The following is a 23667-nucleotide window of genomic DNA, read 5'->3' as shown; positions in this document are numbered from 1 at the left end:
AATATGTCCTCAGCTAGATTTCAAAATTGCTACGGCCTACTGACTGCTACATGCCTCCTGCTTTCTTACTTTTTGAATGGGAGTGTCTATTACAATTATTCCATCTCTATCCCATCATGGTATGCTAGGTGTGAGAGGGCAGGTAACTTCTCTTTTTAGTTCACAGGTCTTCAGATCAAAAGGGATTGTATCCAGGAGCTGTACCCAAAGAGCTTCGCTTTATCTGAACCTGATTTAGACGGTAAGCTTCTGGACTTCGGAGCTGATGCAGTAAGCACATGACAAAACTTTTGGGGGTACTTTGGGAGGGAATCAGTGGATTTTGCAGGTGGGAATAATGTTTGTGGCCAAAGGGTAGAGGAATGTGGTAGATTAGAAAAGATGACTGCAAATTCTCTGGGACTTCTCCCATTGAGAGGTAGAGTCTAATTCTCCTCCCCTTGAATCTGGACTGGCCTTAGAGATTTACTGGACCAAGAGAATGCAGTGCTAGGCCATAAACTTCTGAGGCTGGTCATAAGATGCCTTGCAGCTTCTACTTGGGCCTCTTATACTGAGCTGCCATGAAAAGATATCTGACTACTCCAAAGGAGAGGCTGGGAGGAGGAGCCCTGAGACCACGAGTGGAACATCATCCAGCAGTTCCCACAAAGGAAGGTGTCAAGCTATGAGTGAAGGCCTCCTGGGGACTCCAGAGCAGCCTTGCCTTCGGCTGAATACCACCGAGTGACCACCAAGTAGAGCAGATGAATTGCTCAGCTGAAATCTATCAGACGCCTCAACCAAAATGTCGTATCATAAATTATTGGATGTTTTAAATCATTAATTTTGGGGACAGATTGTTATGCAGATAAAGACAACTGAAATTATTCCTTAAAATGTGTACAATAATCCTGATACATTAATCATTCATTCAACAAATACTTACTGGGTACCATACGTGTAAGGTGCTATTCTGTAGGCTAAGGATACAGTCATTAGGAAAAAAAAAAAAAAAAAAAACAAAGATCCTGTTTTCATGGAGCTTTTTATAGTCTGTTGGTATAGAACGACAATCAATAAAGAACAACAATATGCCAAGTGGTGATAAGTGTAATAGAGGGAAATGAAGCAGCGTTAAGAGAGCAACCCTCCAAGGCAACCCTCTTTCACAAATGAGGAAACTGAGATTTAGAGAGATTAAATGACAGGCCAGTAAGAGAGCAGGTTCCCCGGTATAACAAAGCTGGAATTTCACACAGTAGAAAAATTTCCCAACAAGAGGTTATAAATTCTATCTGTTATATGTATTATTAGTGCATCAGGGCAACCTCATGGGCAGACCCAAGGCTTGGATGAGTACCAAGTACCCTGGAGAGAAAAGCTGTATGAGGATGAATCAAAAGATCTGCCTTTCATTAGCCGTGGTGGGTCAGGGCAGGGGGTAGGGAATGTGTGGCTCTGAGGACTATACATAGTAGGCAAAGTGGCAGCTGTGCCTTAGAGCAACTGAGGTTGGGACCAGGAAAAATTTATGAGAGATTGGAAAGCAACCCTTGGGATTAGCAGAAATACTTGCAAGGTAGGGGAAAGAGGCTTTGTAAGGGGCTTCATTTCCTGAATGAACAAGTGGGAGTTGAGAGGTAGTTAGTGTTCATGGAACTTAATTTATTCCCACAAGGTGATAAACCTTAGGGACCATTTGGTTACCTTAGTTTGTTTAATTCAAAAGTAGTTCAACAAACACCAAGCATATGCTAGGCATTGTGCTACATGTTTAAAATCTAGTGTGGAAAACCAGGCAAGTATTCATCAAACCGTAATACAGATCAGATTGTACAAAGTGCGACAATAAAGGTACAAAGAAGAACAGACAGGAAGGAGGGATGAATTAAACTTGACTAGAGAAGGTTTCACAAAGAAGGTAGCATCTGAGTAGGGTCTTGAAGGATGCAAGTAATATAAAACATTATCATATATTTCCTTTGCTGTTGAGTCTATTCAGCCCATAGCAACCCTATAGGACAGAGTAGAACGACCCCATAGGACTTCCAAGGAGGCTGGTGGATTCATACTGCAGACCTTTATGGTATGATTAATACCATAAATCATATATTAGGATTGCAAAATACAGTGCTTTTATAAAACAAATCAAATTTTCACTAATAGAAGAAATGTTCCCAACCTTTCCTAGGCTCCCATTCAACCAGAAGAGCAGTGCTGCACAACCAGTGTCACTGGTAGTCATTGAGCAGAGTAGTTAAGTCAGGGAGACTTGGGTTCAAAACCCCCTGTCAATTTACAGCTGTGTGATCTTGGATAAGTTACTTAAACTCTGTGCTTTAGCTTCTTCATTTGTAAAATAAGGTCGATGATAGTAACTACCCATCAGGGTAGTTGTGAAAACAAAATGAGATAATGTATGAAAAGTGTTTAACTCATTGCTCAGCACATTTTAAGCACTCAATAAGTTATGCCTATTTTTATTAATGTTTGCATACCAGGCAGGATTCCAGTCCTTGAATTTTAATTTCAGTTCTGCTCTAAAATGTTCTCTAGGGCTAAGACAATGACCCATGTTTTCCATTACTCTGCTTTCTGGTTTATCATATGAGACCAAAGCACTGGAAAGGAAGCTGATTAAGCTGGTTCCCTCACTTCCAGGGTGGAATTCTAGGGACAAAAACCTAAGTGGGCATTTCCTCCCTCGTGTATTCCTTCCTCTGACTCCCAAACATCTTCCCCTCTCTGGAGGAAATGTGTGTGTGTGAGTGTATGTGTGTGAGTGTGTGTGTGTTTATTCAGACCCATCTCCTTTACTGGCTAGCCTTGTCTGTCAGCTGTAACAAAAACCTCCATGAAAGAAATTAAAACCAGGACTTCAGACAGCTGGCGGCAATTTACTTACACAACCCCCTTTATCCTTTCAACACCCCCTATTTATGGGTATTTGATGTTGGAAGAAGGAAAATTATGCATGAAATGTGGTATGTAAATTTCTGGGAAGGGGGCTGGAACAGTGAGGAAAGAAGTATAAATTACCTAGATAATTTTCCTTGTTTTGAACACAGATACGGGTTATGAAAATTTGAAAGGATTGATGGAAAGGTAAAGAAAGAAATTTGGGGAACCAGAAACAATACTGGAATAAATTCATAAAAAGCTTGTAGGGCATCATCACTAAAACTTGAGTCATTTTTTTCAGAACCAGACAAGCAGCTCTAGTCCATGCACAAGGAGCTCAGCCAGTCTAGGCTGGTTTAACAATCTGGAGGGATAATAATGAAATGCAATACGTGATCCTGGTTTGGATCTTGGATTCAATTCCATGTTAGAAAAAATATTGCTACGGACAAGGCAGCCGTACAGCCATGGTCTCTGCCTCTGCTTCTTGTGTCACGCCATGTACAGCTTGTTCCTGAATCAACTAGGAGAAATTTCTCTGGAGGTAAAATTCTGGTAGACACTGAGGATCACAGCTGCATGGTGTTCTGTCTTCTCTACAAATAGAATCTTAGGTATATATGTATACACATGTATGTATGTACATGAAGGAGTCCTGGTGGCACAGTGGTTAAGTGCTTGGCTGCTAACTGAAAGGTCAGTGGTTTGAACCACTAGCCACTCCACAGAAGAAAGATGTGGCTGTCTGCTTCCGTAAAGATTAAAAAAAATTAACAGCCTAGGAAACCTTGTGGGGCAGTTCTACTCTGTCCTATGGGGTCACTGTGAGTTAGAATCAACTCAGTGGCAACAGGTTTGGATTGGTTTTGGACATACATGTATGTCGTATTGTTGTTAGGTGCAGTCAAGTAGTTCCGACTCATAGTGACCCCATGTACAACAGAATGAAACACTGCCTGACCTTGCACCATCCTTACAATCGTTATGCTTGAGCCCATTATTGCATCCACCTTGTCGGTCTTCTTGCTGAGGGTCTTCCTCTTTTTTGCTGACCCTCTATTTTGCCAAGCATGATGTCCTTCTCCAGGGACTGGTCCTTCCTAATAAAATGTCCGAAGTACGTAAGACCAAGTCTTACCATCCTTGTTTCTAAGCAGCATTCTGGCTCTATTTCTTCCAAGACAGGTTTGTTCATTCTTCTGGAAGTCCATGGTATATTCAATAATCTTCACCAGCACCATAGTTGAAAGGCATCAATTCTTCTTCAGTCTTTCTTACTCATTGTCCAGTTTTCACAGGCATATGAGGTAACTGAAAATACCATGGCTTGGGTCAGGCACACCTTAGTCCTCAAAGTGACATCTTTGCTTTTTAACACTTTCAAGAGGTTTTTTGCAGCAGATTTGCCCAGTGAAATAGGTCATTTGATTTCTTGACTGCTGCTTCCATGGGCATTGATTGTGGATCCAAGTAAAAAGAAATCCTTTAACAACTTCAATATTTTCTGTTTATCAGGATGTTACTTATTCGTACAGTTGTGAGGATTTTTGTTTATGTTAAGGTGTAATCCATACTGAAGACCGTAGTCTTTGATTTTCATCAGTAAGTTCTTAAAGTCTTCTTCACTTTCAGCAAGCAAGGTTGTGTCATCTCTTCCTCCAGCGCTGATGCCAAGTTCTTCTTCATACAGTCCAGCTTCTCAGATCATGTGCTCAGCATACAGATTGAATAAGTATGGTGAAAGAATACAACCTTGATGCACATCTCTCCTGATTTAAAACCATGCACTATCCCCTCGCTCTGTTTGAACAACTGTCTCTTGGTCTATGTATAGTTTCACATGAGCACAATTAAATGTTCAGGAATCCCCATTCTTCTCAAAGTTATCCATAATTTGTTATGATCCACACAGTCGAATGCCTTTGCATAGTCAATAAAACACAGGTAAACATCTCTCTGATATTTTCTGCTTTCAGCCAAGATCCATCTGATATCAGCAATGATATTCCTCATTCCACATCCTCATCTGAATCTGGCTTGAATTGCTGGTAGTTCCCTGTCGATGTACTGCTGCAACCATTTTTGAACTATCTTCAGCAAAATTTTACTTGCTTGTGATATTAATGATATTGTTCAATAATTTCCACTTCTGTTGGATCACCCTGCTTTGAAATGGGCACAAATATGCAACATTTCCATATGTTTACAAATTTTCATATGTTTCATAACAAAATCAGTGTTTTGATTTTGAGATAATCATAACACTGATTTTTCCAAATTTTTCCATTTTGGTGAAAAATATTAAAATTTGTAAACATAAAGAAAATCTGTAAAAAATAGTACAATGAAGTCCTTTAAATTCTTCCCTTAGTTTCACCAATATTTGCCACATTTGCATGTTTTCCCCTTTCTACACACTCACAAACACAATTATTATCCTTATTTTGCTGAACTGTTTCAGTAAGTTGCAGACTCTTTGCCCTTAAATATTTCAGTGTATATCTGGTAAAGATAATTAAAATTATGAAATTGCTGTGATTGTGTAAAAGCATATACCAGCCCTCTTCAGATAAAAGAAAGCCAGCTTTTGTCACTATTAGGCAGAATACTTCATATCATAATCTGAAGTATTTGCATTGGATTACTTCACTAATACCAGGAGGTTCTGGGAAATATTTGACTCAAATCTGCACAACCAAACGGCCTCATCAAAAATAATTACTCTTGGGAGAAAAGCAAAATATACAACAAAGACAAATTCTGTCTTCCATACTTATAACTGCAGAAAGCCAATTTTTGGCAGTTTAGAACAGCTGTTTTGTCCTTTCTTCCAACTGGCAAGGGTTCAGAAATACTGAGACGCTGCCTCCAAAAGCCTCACATAATCAAGAAAAAAATTAAATGAGAAAAATCTCACATTTGTATATTCACCTTTGTATTCATTTTAGCTTAAAAGAAGCCAAAATACTGAGCGGTTGAGTTCAATATCAAACATCTGGCAATCCTAGACAAAGGCTGAGGATGCCTCAACAATCTTTTACCCTTGTTAAATTCAAGTGAGTGTAGTGGCTATAGAAGTTACCCTCCTAGATTATACTGGTTCAGTAAAAGAGCAAACACATCGAACACTAACCGCTATAATTTCTTTCAACTAAAATAATCTCTTAATCTGATATAACTATCTCACTTTTAGGATAAGTGTGTGGTAGAACAACAAGTACAGAAATACGGGGTGACTCTAAATCAGAGGCTGTGGTATAAGGAGCAGTAATGTTGCAACCTCTACTTGTTGGCTCTGGTGAATTCTCACTGTGCTGCCGGGGCTCCTCAGGAGGTAGAGGAGAAGAGAAGTCAAGGCCAGAAGGTCCTGGTGCTGATGGGCTTGTTCAATTCGTTCAACTTTTTGATTCAATTGTGAGGGTGTTCAGGGCTAATACTGGAGTGAGGTATTCACCTGGAGTACAAAATTTAAGGGGAGCCAAAGAAACTCAGGAACCAAGATGAATACTATTTAAGGTAATATTTTTAGAAATAAAAATTAATGCAAAAATTCATGATGAGCCAAACATCAAAGTTTTAGCTAAAGACAGGATCCTGCTCTGCACTTGTATGACCCTGGGAGTAAGTGCCTTCCTTGCTTCACCCGAGTCTAGGCCCAGGTTATTCATGCCCAGGTGGTGTGACAACAGCCAACCCTTTAGATGCATCTCTTCTGGGATTCTCTAGTCTGTGTTCTGCTCACTCTGTTGACAGCAGCTTTCTGCCTGTATATTATGACCTGCCAGATATCAGGTGGCACCCTTAAGATACCACAAGGCATAAGTGACCATCTCAGGCAAGGCCAGCTCCTCCAAAGTCCTTCCCAAATAGTTTCATGTCTCAAGGGCAAGTTTCTGTGATTTAGGGGCAGAGGCAAGAGAGCAGAACAGGGCGGGGGCAGGGAAGGAAGGAGGCGGAAGAGGGGAGAAAGAACAGGTTACCTCATGAGCTCTCACTAATATAATCAGAATACAATTTTTCAAGAGCCTGCCCTGTTAAGAAAACCCTGAGCCCCAACTCTCAGCTGCGGCACCTACCCACTCAACTCAAAGACCAAATCTACCTCACCTCTAGTCTTCCTGTCACATGGTCTAGAGTTGGCTCTGGAAGTGAAAGTAGCCATGCTACATCCTCCATACAGGCTCTAGTGAATTCAAGCTGCTTAGGAAACATCACCCAACTTTGGGAAGAACTGCCCATCCACAACTACCAAATCTGAGCTCATGACAATGAAAACCATCTACAAGTGCCCTCTGCTGGCAGGACTTGCCTTGCAGAATTGGTGACCCCATGTACAATGGGACAAAATGCTGCCCAGTCCTATGCCATCCCCATGATCAATTTCAGATCAGACCATTGTGATCCATAGGGCTTTCCCTGGCTGTTTTTCAGAAGTAGATCTCCAGGCTTTTCTTCCTAGTCTGGAAGCTCCCCTGAAACCTATTTAGCATCATAGCAACACAGAAGCCTCCACTTTCCTCTACCTTGCATATTTGTCCCATTCTAGGCCGGGTCTAATACCAAGCCTAGGCCCAGGCCCAACCCCATCCCATTCTGATCTTATAACAAAACAATCTAATCTTATAACAAGTAAAACACTAGGCCTTTCTAATGAATCTTAAGATATACATAACTGCTTTTACCAGAAAGAAAATTTTCTGAATTTCCACAAGCAAAGTTCTCTGTTATTTGGCCTTTTAATATTGCTAGTTCAGGCTCAAAAAAGGTCTCAGTGTTTTTCTTGAAAACTGTTTCACATTCTCTTAGTTATGTAGACTCCATCCATCTTGAACTATGAGTTTGGTTTTAACTGAGTAGGGTCAGCATTCAAACCCTCGTGTCATTGTCTCACACCAGTGAGCTCCTTGAGAATATTAACTACGTCTTATTCCTCTTTGTATTCTCAGTGCCTAGCACATTATCATAATCAAGAAATATTTTGGGAAGGAAGGAAGGAATGAAGGGAAGGAGGGTGGAAGGGAGGAAGGAAGGAAGAAAGGAAGAGGGGGAGGAGGTGCATGGAGGAAAGAAGGAAATAAATCCTATTGCCTCTGTAATTGCCAGGAGCTTAGGTAATGGATCCAGACTGTGATTGGTAGTCTCTAAGATGGCCCCCAATGATCCCTGATAATCACACCCTTGTTTAGTCCCCTCCCCTTGGGTGTGGGCTGGATCTAATGACTAACTTCTAAGGAAAAGAATAAAATACAAGTGATGGAATGTCACTTCTGAGATTAGACTATTAATAACCTGTGGTTTCCATCTTGATAATGCTTGCTCTCTCTCTCTCTCTAAGATCACTTGTTCTGGAGGAAGCAAGCTACCCTGTTTTTAGTAGCCCAGCAGTGTGCCTAGGAATAGAGGCCCTCAGTTCAACAACCCATGAAAAACTGAGGCCCTTAGTCCAACCACTCTCATGAGGAACTAAAGCCTTCCAACAACCACACAAGTAAGCTTGGAAGTAGATCTTACAGTTCTGGTCAAGTCTTGAGATTTCTGCAGCCCCAGCCAACACCAACCACATGAGACCTTAAGCCAATGCCACCCAGTTAATGCGCCCAGATACATGACCCATAGAAACTGTGAAATAATGAATGTTTGTTGCCTTCAGCCACTAAGTTTGGGGGTAATTTGTTATGCAGCAAGAGATAACTAATACAGACTCCTGAACCTTCCCTCAAACCGAGGCCGTGCTATAGAGTTAGAGGCCCAGCCCTCCCATTCACTAGAAAAAAAAAATTCACTAGGAAGCTATTATTTTGTTTAAAATAGAGGAAGATAAAGAAGTCAGAACAGTTATTTATTTAAGTCTGCACAACATGAAACTCGACTCATGGTGAAAATCAAGGAAGTGAAGTAGCACCTTTGTAAGACCATTCTGTAGAATGTATCACCTACGCATATGCTTTTCACAATGTGCTTTTAATTATAAGAAAGAATTTTTTTTTCTTTTTGGAGATATGTACAATCCATGAAAACCTCCCTTGTTGAGATCATGATAAAGCTGTAAATTTTAACTGAAATATTTAGTTGGAGATCTCAAAGTCAAGGATCACACAGCAATAAAAACACAAAAAGATGTTATAGATTGAAATACCATGGAGACTAAAATATTATGGATACTAATATATGGTACTGTTTCTGTTCATACATTAAAGGCACTTGTTTGTGTTAACATTTCTTTCACTGGTTCTGCTTTCTCTGAGCTAGTGTTGTATGTGAGGTGTAGGTGTGCAGGAGCACACACGTGGACAAGATCCCCCATTCTGTGAATGTGTGTGCCTGTTATTCTGGACAGTGAGCCCAGCTTGTTTTAAGTCTTTGTTATTTGAACCGTTCTCCTTTGAAATGTGCAATTCACCTACTTTTATTAACCTGAATATAGAGCTGTCTGATTCTTTTTTGAAATATTCTTGGTCATGTCCGCATACACTTCCTTTTGCTTTAAACAGGTCATCCATTTCTCTGTCCTCACCTTTGAGGGTTCTGCCAAATGAATTAGAAGACGAATCCTCACAAGATCAGATTTTAATAGTGCAGCTTATTATTTTAAAACAGATGACATCTTCACATTTGTTATGCTAATTTGAGGACCAGATCATTTTTATCAAAGTTCCATCAAAGGTTTTTGTTTTGTTCTTTTACTTATTTTTTGTTTTGATTTATTTTTTAAGGAAAAGCAAACCTAAGATCCCTGAAAGGAAATTTTTAAAAAACATACTAGATGGACAAAAAGAATTACTCTAATGTACAGGAAACAGAAACGTAGCACCTGCTAACTAAGCACCACCTCTATCACTTCATAACTGTGTGACCTCGTCAAATTACTTAACATTTCTATAAAAATGAGAATGATAGCATCTTTCTCACAGAACTGCAGTGAGGACTGAATGAGAGCATTCTTATAAAGTGCTTAACATAGCACCTGGCACATATCACCAACCAAAACCAAACCTGTTGCCATCGAGTCAATTCCAACTCATAGCGACCCTATAGGACAGAGTAGAACTGCCCCATGGGGTTTCCAAGGAATGTCTGGTGGATTAGAACTGTTGGCCTTTTGGTTAGCAGCCGAGCTCTTAACCACTGTACCACCAGTGCTCTTGCACATAGCAAGCACTCAATAAATATTATTAATAATGCAAATTACAAATATAATAATGATGATGACAACAATGACAATACCACTGCCATGGGAGATCAGTGTCAAAAGCTAAAGACTTTCAGAATTCTGTTTGGATCTCCTGTGAAACCCGGTATGAATCCCCCATATTTATGAGGCTGCTCTGGAAAATAAGGCTGAAAGACTAGGAGTTTCGAAGAGGAGATTCAAGTGTTCTCAAGCAAATACCACCACCATACCTGCGACCACCCTCCCACCATGAACACTCCCACCATTTAGTTACCATGTGCAATGCTCTATGAAGATTTTTTTTATATTACGCAGAGTTTTCTCCGCTGCAAATGATCTTTATTCCTTTGTCCCATTATCTAAACATTGCCATTCCTATAATAAGTGGGGATAGAACCTCAAATAAGGATAAGCAAAAAATCTCAACCAGGGGTTTCAAAGATAGCTTAATACAGAGACTCAAACAATGAACTTGTCTCTGTCCATCTCGCAGTTGTTTTCTGTGCTCATTTCATTTTCAGGATCTGCAGGGTAGCAAGTTATCTGCCAAGGATCTGCCTGGGTCTACATTCTCCCCCAGGTTCAAGTCCACTAGAAGAAAAGCTATCTCTTTCAGGAGGCTCCTGAAGAATTCTGCTTCAACTAACTTAAGAGCCCATCTCTGAACTAATTCCTGTGGTGAAGGGGTGAAATTACTCTTTTTAAAAGGCCTGTGATGCCTCCTCTTTTCAACTCATTCTCCTCACCCAATACACCAGCAAATCCTGTTGGCTTTACCTCCAGAATGTATTTAAACCTGTCTACTTCTTACCAGCCCCACTCCATCCATCACAAAGTGAATCACCATTATCTGGACTGCTCCAACAGCCTTCAAAATATCCTTCCTTGCTTCCACTTTAGGTCTCCTAAAGTCTGTTCTCTAGGGTGACGTTTTTAAACATTTTTCAGATCATATCATACTCCTGTTTCAAGCCCTTCAACCCTATTGGTTTCCCAATGCCTTATAATAAAATCCAAACAGCTTACTGTGGCCCAAGAGGTCTCACATGACCTGGTCCCAACCCACTTCTTCACCTTCATCTCCTGCCACTCTCCTCTTGTTTATCATGCTTCAGCTGTGCTGGTCTTCTTTCTATTTCTCAGATACATCAAACTCATTCCTACCTGGGGGTTTTGCAATTGTAGTGCTCTCATCACCCACCTCAGCCCTTCTGTAACCTATGATTCCATTTTATTTTCTTTATAAAACTTATTAATATCTAAATTCATTTTATTTGCATATTTATTGATGTGTTTGCTGTTTATCTCCTCATCAGTCCTCCTACAGCTTCATTACATTTAAGCTGTGAGGGTAGAGCCTTTATCTGATAAACTTGTTCCTCATTCTGTTCTAGCACCCAGAAATGCCTAATACTTCATAAATACATTTTAGAAAAATGAATGAACCAGCTCTGGCTAAATTAAAAAATTTTAAAGAGGATTTGCTGGAAGGGGAGACCTACAGAATCAAAGGTACAGTGTAACAATCAAAAGAATAGGCTCAAAAAGGGCAGGAATAGGAAGCAATAGGGATACAGGTAACAAGAAGGGATCAATTGGTTCCAGCCATTTTTTCCACCCTTATATTGCTCCATTGAAGATGCAGCGTCCACGAAGACAGTTGAATTGTCCTAGCTGGGTTTCATATCATTTAGCTAGGAGAGGGCAGAGTACCTTAACTGACCTTTCTACCAAGACTATTGTGTTAGGCTGGATTCTCTAGAGAAGCAAAACCAATGAAATATATATCGGAAACCCTGGTAGCATAGTGGTTAAGTGCTATGGCTGCTTACCAAGAGGTCAGCAGTTCGAATCCGCCAGGTGCTCCTTGGAAGCTCTATCGGGCAGTTCTACTCTGTCCTGTAGGGCCTCTATGAGTCAGAATTGACTTGACAGCAGTGAGTTTTGGGTTGGTTTATATATATATATATATATAAAGAGATTTATCTCAAGGAAATGGCTCCTGTGGTTGTAGAGGCTGACAAGTCCCAAGCCCATGGGTTTGGTGTCAGGCTGGAAGCTTCTCCTGACTCACGTAGCTGTAGGGGCTGACAAACCCACGAACCCAAGATCAGCAGGTCAGACAGTAGGCCACTGGCTCACAGGCTGTGGAGGTTGCTGAATCCAAGATTGGCGGGGAAGATGGTAGACTTCTGGGTCACAGGCTACAGAGGTCCATGAATCCCATGATCGGCAGGTAAGATGGCTTGCCACTGGTTCACAGGCTGCAGAGGCTAATAAATCCTAAGATCAGCAGGCAATACAGCAGATAGCTGGCTCAAGTCAGATGATGACAAGTCAGATGCAGGATCCAGAACAACCTAACAAGCTTTTTTAGAGTATCTATATATAAATTGGATGCAGGCCACACCTCTGAGGAAACTCCCCTTACAACTGATTGGCTGATCACATCAGATAATATCATGGAGGATGACTACATCATTGCATAATTTCCCAATTACATCATTACATAACTGCCAAACCACTGAGAATCCTGGCCCAGCCAAGCTGACATACAATCTTAACCATCACAGCCATAAACAATTGCAAAAAAGTAATTCCTAAAAAAAAAGTGTAGAGTTATTGTCCATAAAAAGAAATGAATGCCCCCACAGCCAAAAAACAAAAACAAAACAAATGTCTGCTATAATCCCTGATATCTTACAATTTAGAAGACATATACTTTATTCTACTATTTACTGATATATGTTCAAGAAACAGAAAAGATTTTAACATTAACCTAAGTCAAGTAAAAACAGAAAGATACATCTGTTAAAAATCATGCACCACACTCAAAAAAATAAGCTCTGAAAGTTTTTTCTCTCTCCATACTTCAAAGAATATAGAGTTCAGGAGATAGTTCTACAAGGTATCTCCTTTTGGATGTCCTAAACTGGAAGATTTTTCTCATGGTCCTGAGACATACTTCTCCCACCACATTATCTACACAATTGATGAAATTATTAATCACTATATGAAAATTTGAGAGTAACACTTGTTTATTCACTCTCCCTCATTTCCCACACTCAATTGATCAACAAGTTCCATCAATTCTACCTCAGAAATTCTCAAATCTATCTAGTCTTCACCATTCCCACTACCACTGCCCAAGTTCAGGCCCTTACCACTTCTTGCCCTGAACCACTTATCCTCCGGTCTCCTCACTCAACCCACTAAAACCCATTTCACACACAGTGGTTATGCAGTTCTAAAATAAAAATCTAATTATATCAGTACACAGCAAACCTACTATAACTCAACACTGCCTTCCAAAAGAAAGCCCAACCACCTATTTGTCTTGATGGAGTGACAGAACTCAAAAATCTCTCTGAATTGTTTATAAATGCAACAGTTTCTTTAATACAGTGATTCTTTAACCTGGCTGTACATGAGAAAGCATAGAATGTTTTTTAAAAAAATACTGATGCTAGACCTATACAAAGAAAACTACAAAACACTATTGCAAGAAACCAAAGAGACCTACATAAATGGAAAAACATGCCATGCTCACGTATAGAAGACTTAACATTTTGAAGATATCAATTCTACCCAAAGCAATTGTCTTAGTTATCTAGTGCTGCTATAACAGAAATACCAGAAGTGGATGGCTTTAACAAAGAGAAATTTATTCTCTCACAGTCCAGGAGGCTATAACTCCACATCCAGGGCAGCAGCTCCAGGAGAAGGCTTTCTCTGTTTCCTCTGGAAGAAGGTCCTTTTCATCAATCTTTCCTGGTCAAGGATCTTCTCAGCGTAGGGATCCCCAGTCCAAAGGAAACGCTATTCCCCTGACTCTTGTTTCCTGGTGGTATGAGGTCCCCATATCTCTCTGCTCACTTCTCTCTTTTATATCTCAAAAAAGATTGACTTAAGACACAACCTAATCTTGTAGATTGAGTCCTGCCTCATTAATATAACCACCACTCATCCTGCCTCACTAACATCAACAAAACCCATTGCTGTCGAGTCAATTCCAACTCATAGTGACCCAATAGGACAGAGTAGAACTGCCGCATAAGGTTTCCAAGGACCAGCTTCTGAATTCGAACTGCTGACCTTTTAGTTAGAGCCAAGCTCTTAACCACTTTGCCACCAGGGCTCCCATTAACACCATAGAGATAGAACTTACAACACATAGGAAAATCACAACAGATGACAAAATGGTGGACAATCACACAATACTGGGAATCATGGCCTAGCCAAGTTGACACACATTTTGGGTGGACATAATTCAATTCAGGACAGCGATCTACAGATATAATGCAATCCCAATCCAAATACCAACAGCATTCTTTAAAGAGATAGAAAAACTAATCACCAGCTTTATACGGAAAGGAAAGAGGCCCCAGATAAGTATAGCATTATTGAAGAAAAAGAATAAAGTAGCAAGCCTCACACTACCTGAGCTCAGAACCTACTATACAGCCACAGTAGTCAAAACCGTCTGGTGCTGGCACAATGACAGACACATTGACCAATGCCACAGAATTGAGAACCCAGATATAAATTCATTCACCTGTGGTCAGCTGATCTTTGACAAAGGACCAAAGTCCATTATTTGGGGAAAACACAGTCTTTTTAACAAATGGTTTTGGCAACACTTGATGCCCACATGTAAAAAAATGAAACAGGACCCATACCTCACACCATACAAAAAAACTAACTCAAAATGGATGAAAGACCTAAATATAAACCTAAAATGATAACAATCATGGAAGAAAAAATAGAGACAATGCTAGGGGCCCTAATACATGGCATAAAGAGAATACAAACCATAATTAACAATGAACAAACACCTGAAGAGAAACTAGATTATTGGGACTTCCTAAAAATTAAACACTTATGCTCATCAAAAGACTTCAACAAAAGACTAAAAGGAGAACTTACAGATGGTTCCAACAAGGAACATATACAACAAGGGTCAAATCTCTAAAATCTACAGAATACTTTAACAACTCAACAACAAAAAGACAAATAATCCAATTAAAAAATGGGCAAAGGATATGAACAGATACTTCACCAAAGAAGACATTCAGGCAGCTAACAGACACATGAGGAGATGCTCACGATCATTAGTCATCAGAGAAATGCAAATCAAAACTACAGTGAGATACCATCTCAACTTGACATTACTGGCACTGCTGGTGGGAGTGTAAAATGATACAACCACTATGGAAAACGATATGGTGCCTCCTTAAAAAGCTAAAAATATAAGTACCATACAATCTAGCAATCCCACTCCTAGGAACACATCCTAGAGAAATAAGAGCTGTCACACGAATAGACATAGAGACACCCATGTTCGCTGCAGCATTATTCACAATAGTAAAAAGATGGAAACAATCTAAGTGCCCATTAACAGGTGAACAGATAAACTATGGAATACTACACAACAATAAAGAACAATGATGAATCCGCAAAACATCTCACAACATGGGTGAATCTGGAGGGCATTACGCTGAGTGAAATAAGTCAATCCCAAAGGACAAATCTTATATGAGACCACTACTGAAAGAACTCAAGAAAAGGTTTACACACAGAAAAAAAACAATCTTTGGTGGGTTACAAGGGAGAGGATGGGTAGAGAGGGAAAATCACTATAGAGTCCCATGAGTCGGAACCAACTCCATGGCAATGGGCTAGATGATTGATAAGTGTTAACTCTGGTGAAGGGAAAGACAACACACAATACAGAGGAAGTCAGCACAACTTGACCAAGCAAAGTCATAGAAGGTTCCTAGACACATTCAAATACCTTGAGGCACCGAGTTACTGGGGCTGAGGACTGGGGACCATGGTCTCAGGGGACATCTAGGTCAACTGACATAGTACCTAAAGAAAATGTACTATACCCTCCATTAGTGATTAGAACCTAGGGTCTTAAAAGCTTGCAAGCGGCCACCTAAGATACATCTATTGGTCCCATCATGTCTAGAACAAAGGAGAATGAAGAAAACCAAAGACACAAGGAAAATATTAGTCCAAAGGACTAATGGACCACATGAACCACAGTATCCACTAGCCTGAGCTCAGAAGAGCTAGATAGTGCCTGGCTACTACCACTGACCATTCTTACAAGGATCACAATAGATGGTCGCAGACAAAGTGGGAGAAAAATATAGAACAAAATTCAAATCCCCCCCCCCCGAAAAAAAGACCAAACTTACTGGTCTGACAGAGACTGCAAGGACCCCTGAGACTACGGCCTCTGGATACCCTGCTACCTCAGAACTGAAGCCACTCCCGAAGTCCACCTTTCAGCCAAAGATTAGACAGCTCTATAAAACAAACAATAATACACATGAGAACATGCTTCTTAGTTCACTCAAGTATATGAGACCAAATGGGTAATACCTGCTCAAAAGCAAAGATGAGAATGTAGGGAGGGACAGGAAAACTGGACAAATGACACAGGGAACCCAGGGTGTAAAGGGAAAGGGGGAGAGTGCTGACAAAATGCAGGGATTTTAACCAATGTCACAAAACAATTTGTGTATAAATTTTTGAGTGAGACCCTAATTTGCACTGTTAACTTTCACCTAAAGCACAATAAAATAATAAATAAAAAAAGACAAGAAGTTAAAAAAAAAATACTGATGCTAGGACCTCAATTTGAAAGAGCCTAATTTAATTCATTTGAAGTGAAGTCTACACATCAGATTTTTTTTTTTCTTTAAACCTATCCCAGATAATTCTAATATGTAGCCAGGGTTGAGAACTACTGACTTAAAAGATATCTAGAGAGCCACATCTGCTTCCAGACAACATGGAGTAAAAGGGTCTATATTTATTCTCCCTCACCAATAGAAGAAACTAAAAATTGGGGGAAAAATGTGTGAAACAGTGGTTTTCAGACACTGGCCATCTGGCAACATAAGACAATGATCCCTAGGGGGAGGAAAACAAAATGATCCCTACGACTGCCCTAGATTTCTGCCTAGAGAGAATGTATAGGTCAAGGTACTAGGAGAGGGAATCCAGGCAGAACCTGTTGATCTTCCTAAGTCAAGGAAACCAAACTGGGAATTTGGGAAGACCAAGGCAGCTAGAATTCATAGGATGAAGTTCTAGAAAGAACAGAAAATTCCAGATATATACAAGGGTCCTCTTTGAGTATTCAGCTGAGCACTGATTAGCACATTTTTATGAAGAAACCACTGAGACTAGGGTAAGAATCATCTGAAAGAATCAGAGGGAACAATCCTTTTGGCTCATACAATACAGGAAATAGTTTGTTTCCCCATCAACCAAAGTGGAAAAAAACCTTAATTCATAAGGTATTTTGTAGAGTTCTCAGAAGGGTATGTATCCAGTAGTGGAGAAAATTAACTTTAAATGGAATTTTGCTTTAGCTCCACCTAATAAAGCTTACAAAAAAGAGACAAAAAGATCAAATTGTTTCCAAATAACTATGTCCCAGAATAAAGCTCAAAAATATTTACAGGAATACAACATACCAGTACTCAATAGGTAAAATGTTCAATGTGTAACATTTAATCAAATATTACCAGGCATGCAAAGAAACAGAAAAATATTATCCATAATGAAGAGAAAAATCAATCACTACAAACATATCCAGAACTGATACAAATGCTGGAATTAAAAGTTATTATAACATTCTATATTTTCAAGAAGGTAGTAGAAAGATTTATCGTCTTTACATGACACAGAAGTTATAAAGAACATATATATTAAACTTTTAGAGGTAAAAAATACAATATCTGAGATAAAAAAATATATATATACTGAATGGGATTAACAGCTTTTAGATGCTGAAGAAGAAAAGATTAGTGAACCTGAAGACATGGCAATAGGAATGATCCAAAATAAAACAAAGAAAGAAAAAAAAACTGAAAATAAATGAACCAGTGAGCTGTGGGACAAATTCAAGTAATCTAAATACTTGTGTAATCGGAGTCCTCAAAGAAAAGGAGATAAAAGGGGTAATGACAACAACAATATCTGAAGAAATAATAGTTCAAAATTGTCCAACTGTGATAAAAACTATAAACATCCAATAAGCTCAAATAACATGAAGCACAAGAAACATGAAGAAAACTGCAAGAAGAAATAATGAATTAAAAATTGATATTCATAGATTTCACTACCCTCTGTCAAGAATTGATAAAACAACTAGATATAAAATTAGTAGGGATATAGAAGACTTCAACTACATGATGAGCCAACTTGACCTAACTGATCTTTATAAAACACACCCCCCCCAACAAGAGCAGGACCAAAATCTGGGTCATAGAGTAAGTGTCAATAAATTTAAAAGGATTCAGATTACACAAAGTGTGTCCTCTGACCACAATGGAATTAAAACAGAAAGAACAGAAATCAGTATTCTGATTTCAGTACAGAAATCAATAACAGAAAGAATAAAATCCTCAAATATCTGAAAACTCAACACATAGTCCTAAATGACCCATGGAACAAAGAAGAACCAAAACAGCCATAACCCACTGCTGTCAAGTCAATTTCAAGTCACAGTGATCCCATAGGATTTCCAAGGCTGTAAATCTCTATGGAAGCCAACTGCCACATCTTTCTCCCTCGAAGCTGCTGGTGGTTTCGAACCGCCATCCTTTTGGTTCTCAGTCAATCGCTTTAAGCACTGTGCTACCATGGCTCCAAAACAGCAATAGGAAAGCATTTTAAACTAAATAAAAATGGATTCGCAAGATATCAAAACGTGTGGGATACAACTAAAGAAGTACTCAGAATAAAATTTATAGCATTAAAACACCTATATTAGAGGAAAAAGAAAAGCCTTAAATCAATAATCTAAGTTTCCATTAATAGATCCTTGACCAAGCCCTATGGGGTTACTATGAGTTGGAATCAACTTGATGGCAGTGGGTTATCGCTCTTTTGGTTCTTCTTTGTTCCATGGGTCATTTAAGAGTGTGTGTTGAGTTTCCAGATATTCGAGGATTTTATTCTTTCTGTTATTGATTTCGGTATTGAAATCAGAATACTGATTTCTGTTCTTTCTGTTTTAATTCCATTGTGGTCAGAGAACACACTTTCTATGGTTTGAATCCTTTTAAATTTATGGAGACTTATTGACAACTAAGCACATGGAAGCTCAACATCATTAGTCATTTGGAAAAAGCAAATCAAAACCATAATATCATTTCACGCCCACTACAATGGCTTTGGGGCCCTGGTGGCACAGTAGTTAAGTATTCCGCTGCTAACCAAAAGTTCAGCAGTTCAAATCCAGAGCCGCTCCTTGGAAGCCCTATGGGGCAGTTCTACTCTGTCCTATAGGGTCACTATGAGTCAGAATCAACTCAACAGCAATTGATTTTTTTTTTTCTATTTTTGAATGGCGATAATAAAAAAAGGTAAGAAAGTAAAAATGCTGACAAGGGTATGGACAAATGGGCATTCTCATACATTGCAAGTGGGAATGTAAAAGGTACAATCCCTTTGGAAAAAAGTTTGGCAGTTTCTTAAAAAGTTACACATATACCTTCCGTTCTACCTCTAGAAATTTACCCAAGAGAAAGAAACTGTATGTACCCACAAAGACTTGTACATAAATGTTAACAGCAGCTTTATTTGTAATGCCCAAAAACTGGAATCAACTCAACAACTAATTGTGGTATATCCATACACTGCAATACTGCTCAGCACCAAAAGAAAATGAACTATCGATACACACAACAATAAGGACAACTTTCAAAATAATTACCCTGAAGGAAGCCACATAAAAAAGGAATACATACGGTATGATTCTATTTACATAAAAGTCTAGGAAGTGCAAACTAATGTATTGTGACAGAAAGTAGATCAGTGGTTACCTGTATATTAGCACGGCAGGAAGAGATAGGAGGGAGAGATTGTAAAGAGGCAGATGAAAAGTTTTGGGGATGATATATATGTTCATCATCTTGATCATAGTGGTGATTTCATAGGTATATACATATGTCAAACTTATCAAATTGTACACTTTAAATTTATTCAGTTTATTATATGCCAATTATCCCTCAAAAGCTATAAAAAATATAATAATAACAAAAAAGAGTGAGAAAGAGAAAGAAATGGCTAGAGGAATGTAATAGTTGAAGTTTGATGTTAGGAACTTACTGAACTGTCTCTAAAATCACTTTCCCCTGAGAGCTGTCTGCTGGTTCCTGGCTATCCAAGGAGAATGTACACTCTGTTGTTATTGTTAGGTGTCATCCAGTCAGTTCCAACTCATAGCAACCGTATGTATAACAGAAGGAAACACTGCCCGGACCTGTGCCATCCTCACAATCATTGCTATGTTTGAGCCCATTGTTGCAGCCACTGTGTCAATCCATCTCATTGAGGGTATTCCTCTTTTTCACTGACCTTCTACTTTACCAAGCATGATGTCATTCTCCAGGGACTGGTCCCTCCTGATAACATGTCCACAGCACATGAGATGAAGTCTTGCCATTCTCACTTCTAAGGAGCACTCTGGCTGTACTTCTTCCAAGACAGATTTGTGTGTTCTCTGGCAGTCCAAGGTATATTCAGTATTCTTTGCCAACACCATAATTCAAACACATCGTTTCTTTTTTCATCTTCCTTATTCATTGTCCAGCTTCCACATGCATATGAGGTGACTGAAAATACTATGGCTTGGGTCAGGTGTACCTTAGTCCTCAAAGTGCTATCTTTGATTTTTAACACTTTAAAGGGATCTTTTGCAGCAGATTTGCCCAGTGCAATACATTGTTTGATTTCTTGACTGCTGCTTCCATGGGCATTAACTGTGGATCCAAGTAAAATGAAATTCTTGACAACTTCAATCTCTTCTCTGCTTATTATGATGTTGCTTATTGATCCAGTTGTAAGGATTGTTTCTTTACATTGTGGTATAATCCACACTGAAGGCTGTGGTCTTTGATCTTCATCAGTAAGTGCTTCAAGTCCTCTGCCCTTTCAGCAAGCAAGGTTGTATCATCTGTATATCACAGGTTGTTAATAAGTCTTCCTCCAATCCTGATGCCAAGTTCTTCTTCATACAGTCCAGCTTCTCAGATTATTTGCTCAGCATCTGTCTGCTGAATAGATATGGTGAAAGGATACAGCCCTGAGGCACACCTTTCCTGGTTTTAAACCTCACAGTATCCTCTTGTTCTGTTCAAATGACTGTCTCTTGGTCTATGTATAGGTTCCTCATGAGCACAATTAAGTGTTCTGGAATCTACAATGCTTCAAATAAGTACATTGAGACAGATTGTCACCATCTGACAGCTCACTTAATTCCTCATTTTTAATAATTGTATACTTGAAAGAGGGTCAGCATTGGAAAAGGTCTATCACAGAACAGGCCTCATCCAATAAGGCATTTTCCCAGGGCCATACACCTGCTAGTGCTCCTCTGCTAGGATTTGCTTCCCACCCAACCCCGGCTTCATATCTTGTCAGGCCAGCCAAGATTCATGTCCTATGTGAAGCCCTCCCTGCTCCTCGGCCTTTCAGCACCACGTCCAGATGCCATTAACCAACTGGTTCATATTGTCAGTGTGTACGGTCCCTGGGCGGTGCAAACAGTTTGTGCTCAACTAATAACTGAAAGGTTGGTGGTTTGAATCCATCCAGCCGTACCACTGAAGAAAGGCCTGGTCATCTATTTTTTTAAGATTACAGCCATTGAAAACCCCATGGAGTGAATTTCTAAACTGCAACACACAGGCCACATCCAGGTCTGCATAAGCCACCTGTGAACTCCATCCTTCCCCTTATCCCCAACTTCCCCCCATCCCCACCTTCACTCCCCTCCCTCCTTTTCCCCAGTGACCCGCTCCCTGCACCGCAGCCTGCCTTTGGCACAGGGGCTAAGGACAAGGGATTCCTTCAACTTCTTTGTGTCTGTGAATAGAGTTTCATCATTCACAAATAAAAGTGTCCTGAAAACAGAATACAGAACCAGAGACTATTTAGTTCTGTGATACTCTTTTAACCCAAATCCCAATTTTATGCATAGGAAACTGAGGCCTAGAGAAATTAAATAACTTTTCTAAAATCCCAGCGAGTTAATTGCAGCTTGGAGACAGAAACCACTGTTGCCTTGTAGTTTATATGAGTACTGTACTGACTTCCCATGAAAGAGAAAGCTAAAAATGCTACGCCAGGGAAATGCTTATTGAGAAAAAGGCACACTCTCTTCTCTAGAAAATTGTATGTCAGACAGATTTTCATCCTGCTGCTACATGAAGAAAATTTGTCCCTAATCTGTTCCCTCTTCTAAGAGCAGAGGAAGTGACCCGGTTTAGAATGGAGCTTGTCCTGCAGGACCTGGGATCCAGCCAACAGGCAGGGCTCCAGCCCTGCAGGCTAAAGGAGGTGGTCAAGGAAGAAAAAGCCATCACCAACCCCCACCCAGCTGTCTGTATCTAAGATGAATATCCAAAACAGAAGGCGGTGCAAGAGAAGGCACTGAGGACTCTTTCAGTTGTGTACCCATGACATTTCCTGATCCTTTATCTTCTTTTCCCGCCCCTAAGGCTCTTTTTAAGGCTTCCATCCTGGAATGTCCTCCTGAATCATGTTCATCTCTCCTCTCCTTTGGCTCGACCCAACAGGCACAGCCTTCAACCTCACCTCCAGCTACAAAGCCTTGTCTACATATCAAGGGAAGCCCTTGGTATAGAGACCAGGCTTCCTGAGCTTTAGGCCCAACAGTCCAGCCCCACGCTTTATTTCTAGGCAACACCGCATCACCTCTCCCCCTCTGGTGCCCATCACAGGCCCCATCACCTCTCCTGCCCTCCAACCTTCGCCAGGCAGCTGTCACTCTGCAACAACCCTTTCCAGGAACCCGGGTCCACGGCCCGCAGCCTCAGCCTACCCACAGCATGGCGTACCAACAGCCCGGTGCGATTCGCATCCTCCTGGTCTCCAAGCGCCAGAAGCTGGCGGAGCCCTCACCTCATCCAGGGTGCGGCCGCCGCGGCTGCTTCTTCCTCCTCGGCCGCCAACGCCCAGCTCCAGGACAGCTCGGAGCGCCGCCGTTCTGGGCCAGGGAAATGCCGCCGGGACGGGGGAGCTCGCCCGGCGTCCCCGGCCCAGTAAGGCGCGTGTTGCGCCCGGCGGGATACGCTGCAGCAGCTACCGTTGCAGTCACATCGGCGGCGGCAGCTGGACCCGCTGTCGGCCCTCTTCATGAATTTTTCTCTCCTGGCCTCTCCAATCCTGTTTTCCGTTCCTGCTTCGTTTTCTTATGGCTTTCCTGGGCTGCCAGGGCGCATCCCTCTGGCCGGGGATGAGCAGCCCCTCCAGTTGCCACTGTTGAGGCGGAGACCTGGCCGGATCCTGCCCTTTCACCGCTGCTTCTGCCACCTGCTCCGCCCAGATTGCTTTGGTCCGGCTCCCGCAAACACCCGCCGCTGCCCCTTCACCCTCTGTTACCTCCCCATTCTCTCTCCACCCACCACCTCAACCGGGAGATCCCTTCATTCCCAGACCCCACTCTTTTTTTTTCTATATGCTCCAATGCCACCTTCCTCAATTTCCAACCTCAGATGAGTTCCTTCTTTTCTCACCCCCTCTCTACATATTTTCCTGGCTTTTGTCTTCCTCCTTGCCCA

General features: G+C 40.6%; 1 protein-coding gene across 9 annotated transcripts in view; it reads right to left on the bottom strand.

Annotated features, from left to right (window-relative positions):
- The window catches only part of LOC126073344 (myomegalin), a 254478-nt gene extending 231085 nt beyond the window's left edge, over positions 1–23393 (bottom strand). For 6 of the 9 annotated variants that reach the window (XM_049879935.1, XM_049879936.1, XM_049879933.1 and 3 more), the window contains exon 1: positions 23009–23392. In XM_049879935.1, coding sequence (XP_049735892.1) covers positions 23009–23244 — 236 coding nt within the window. In that variant the 5' untranslated portion in view covers positions 23245–23392. Of the gene's footprint in view, positions 1–23008 lie in introns of all 9 variants that reach the window. The other 3 variants (XM_049879947.1, XM_049879926.1, XM_049879928.1) reach the window with 1 other exon arrangement.
- Between the last annotated feature and the right edge of the window lie 274 nt (positions 23394–23667).

This window comes from Elephas maximus, chromosome 3 (genome assembly GCF_024166365.1).
Source record: "Elephas maximus indicus isolate mEleMax1 chromosome 3, mEleMax1 primary haplotype, whole genome shotgun sequence".
Classification (NCBI taxonomy): domain Eukaryota; kingdom Metazoa; phylum Chordata; class Mammalia; order Proboscidea; family Elephantidae; genus Elephas; species Elephas maximus.
This window is presented reverse-complemented; position numbering and strand designations above follow the sequence as displayed.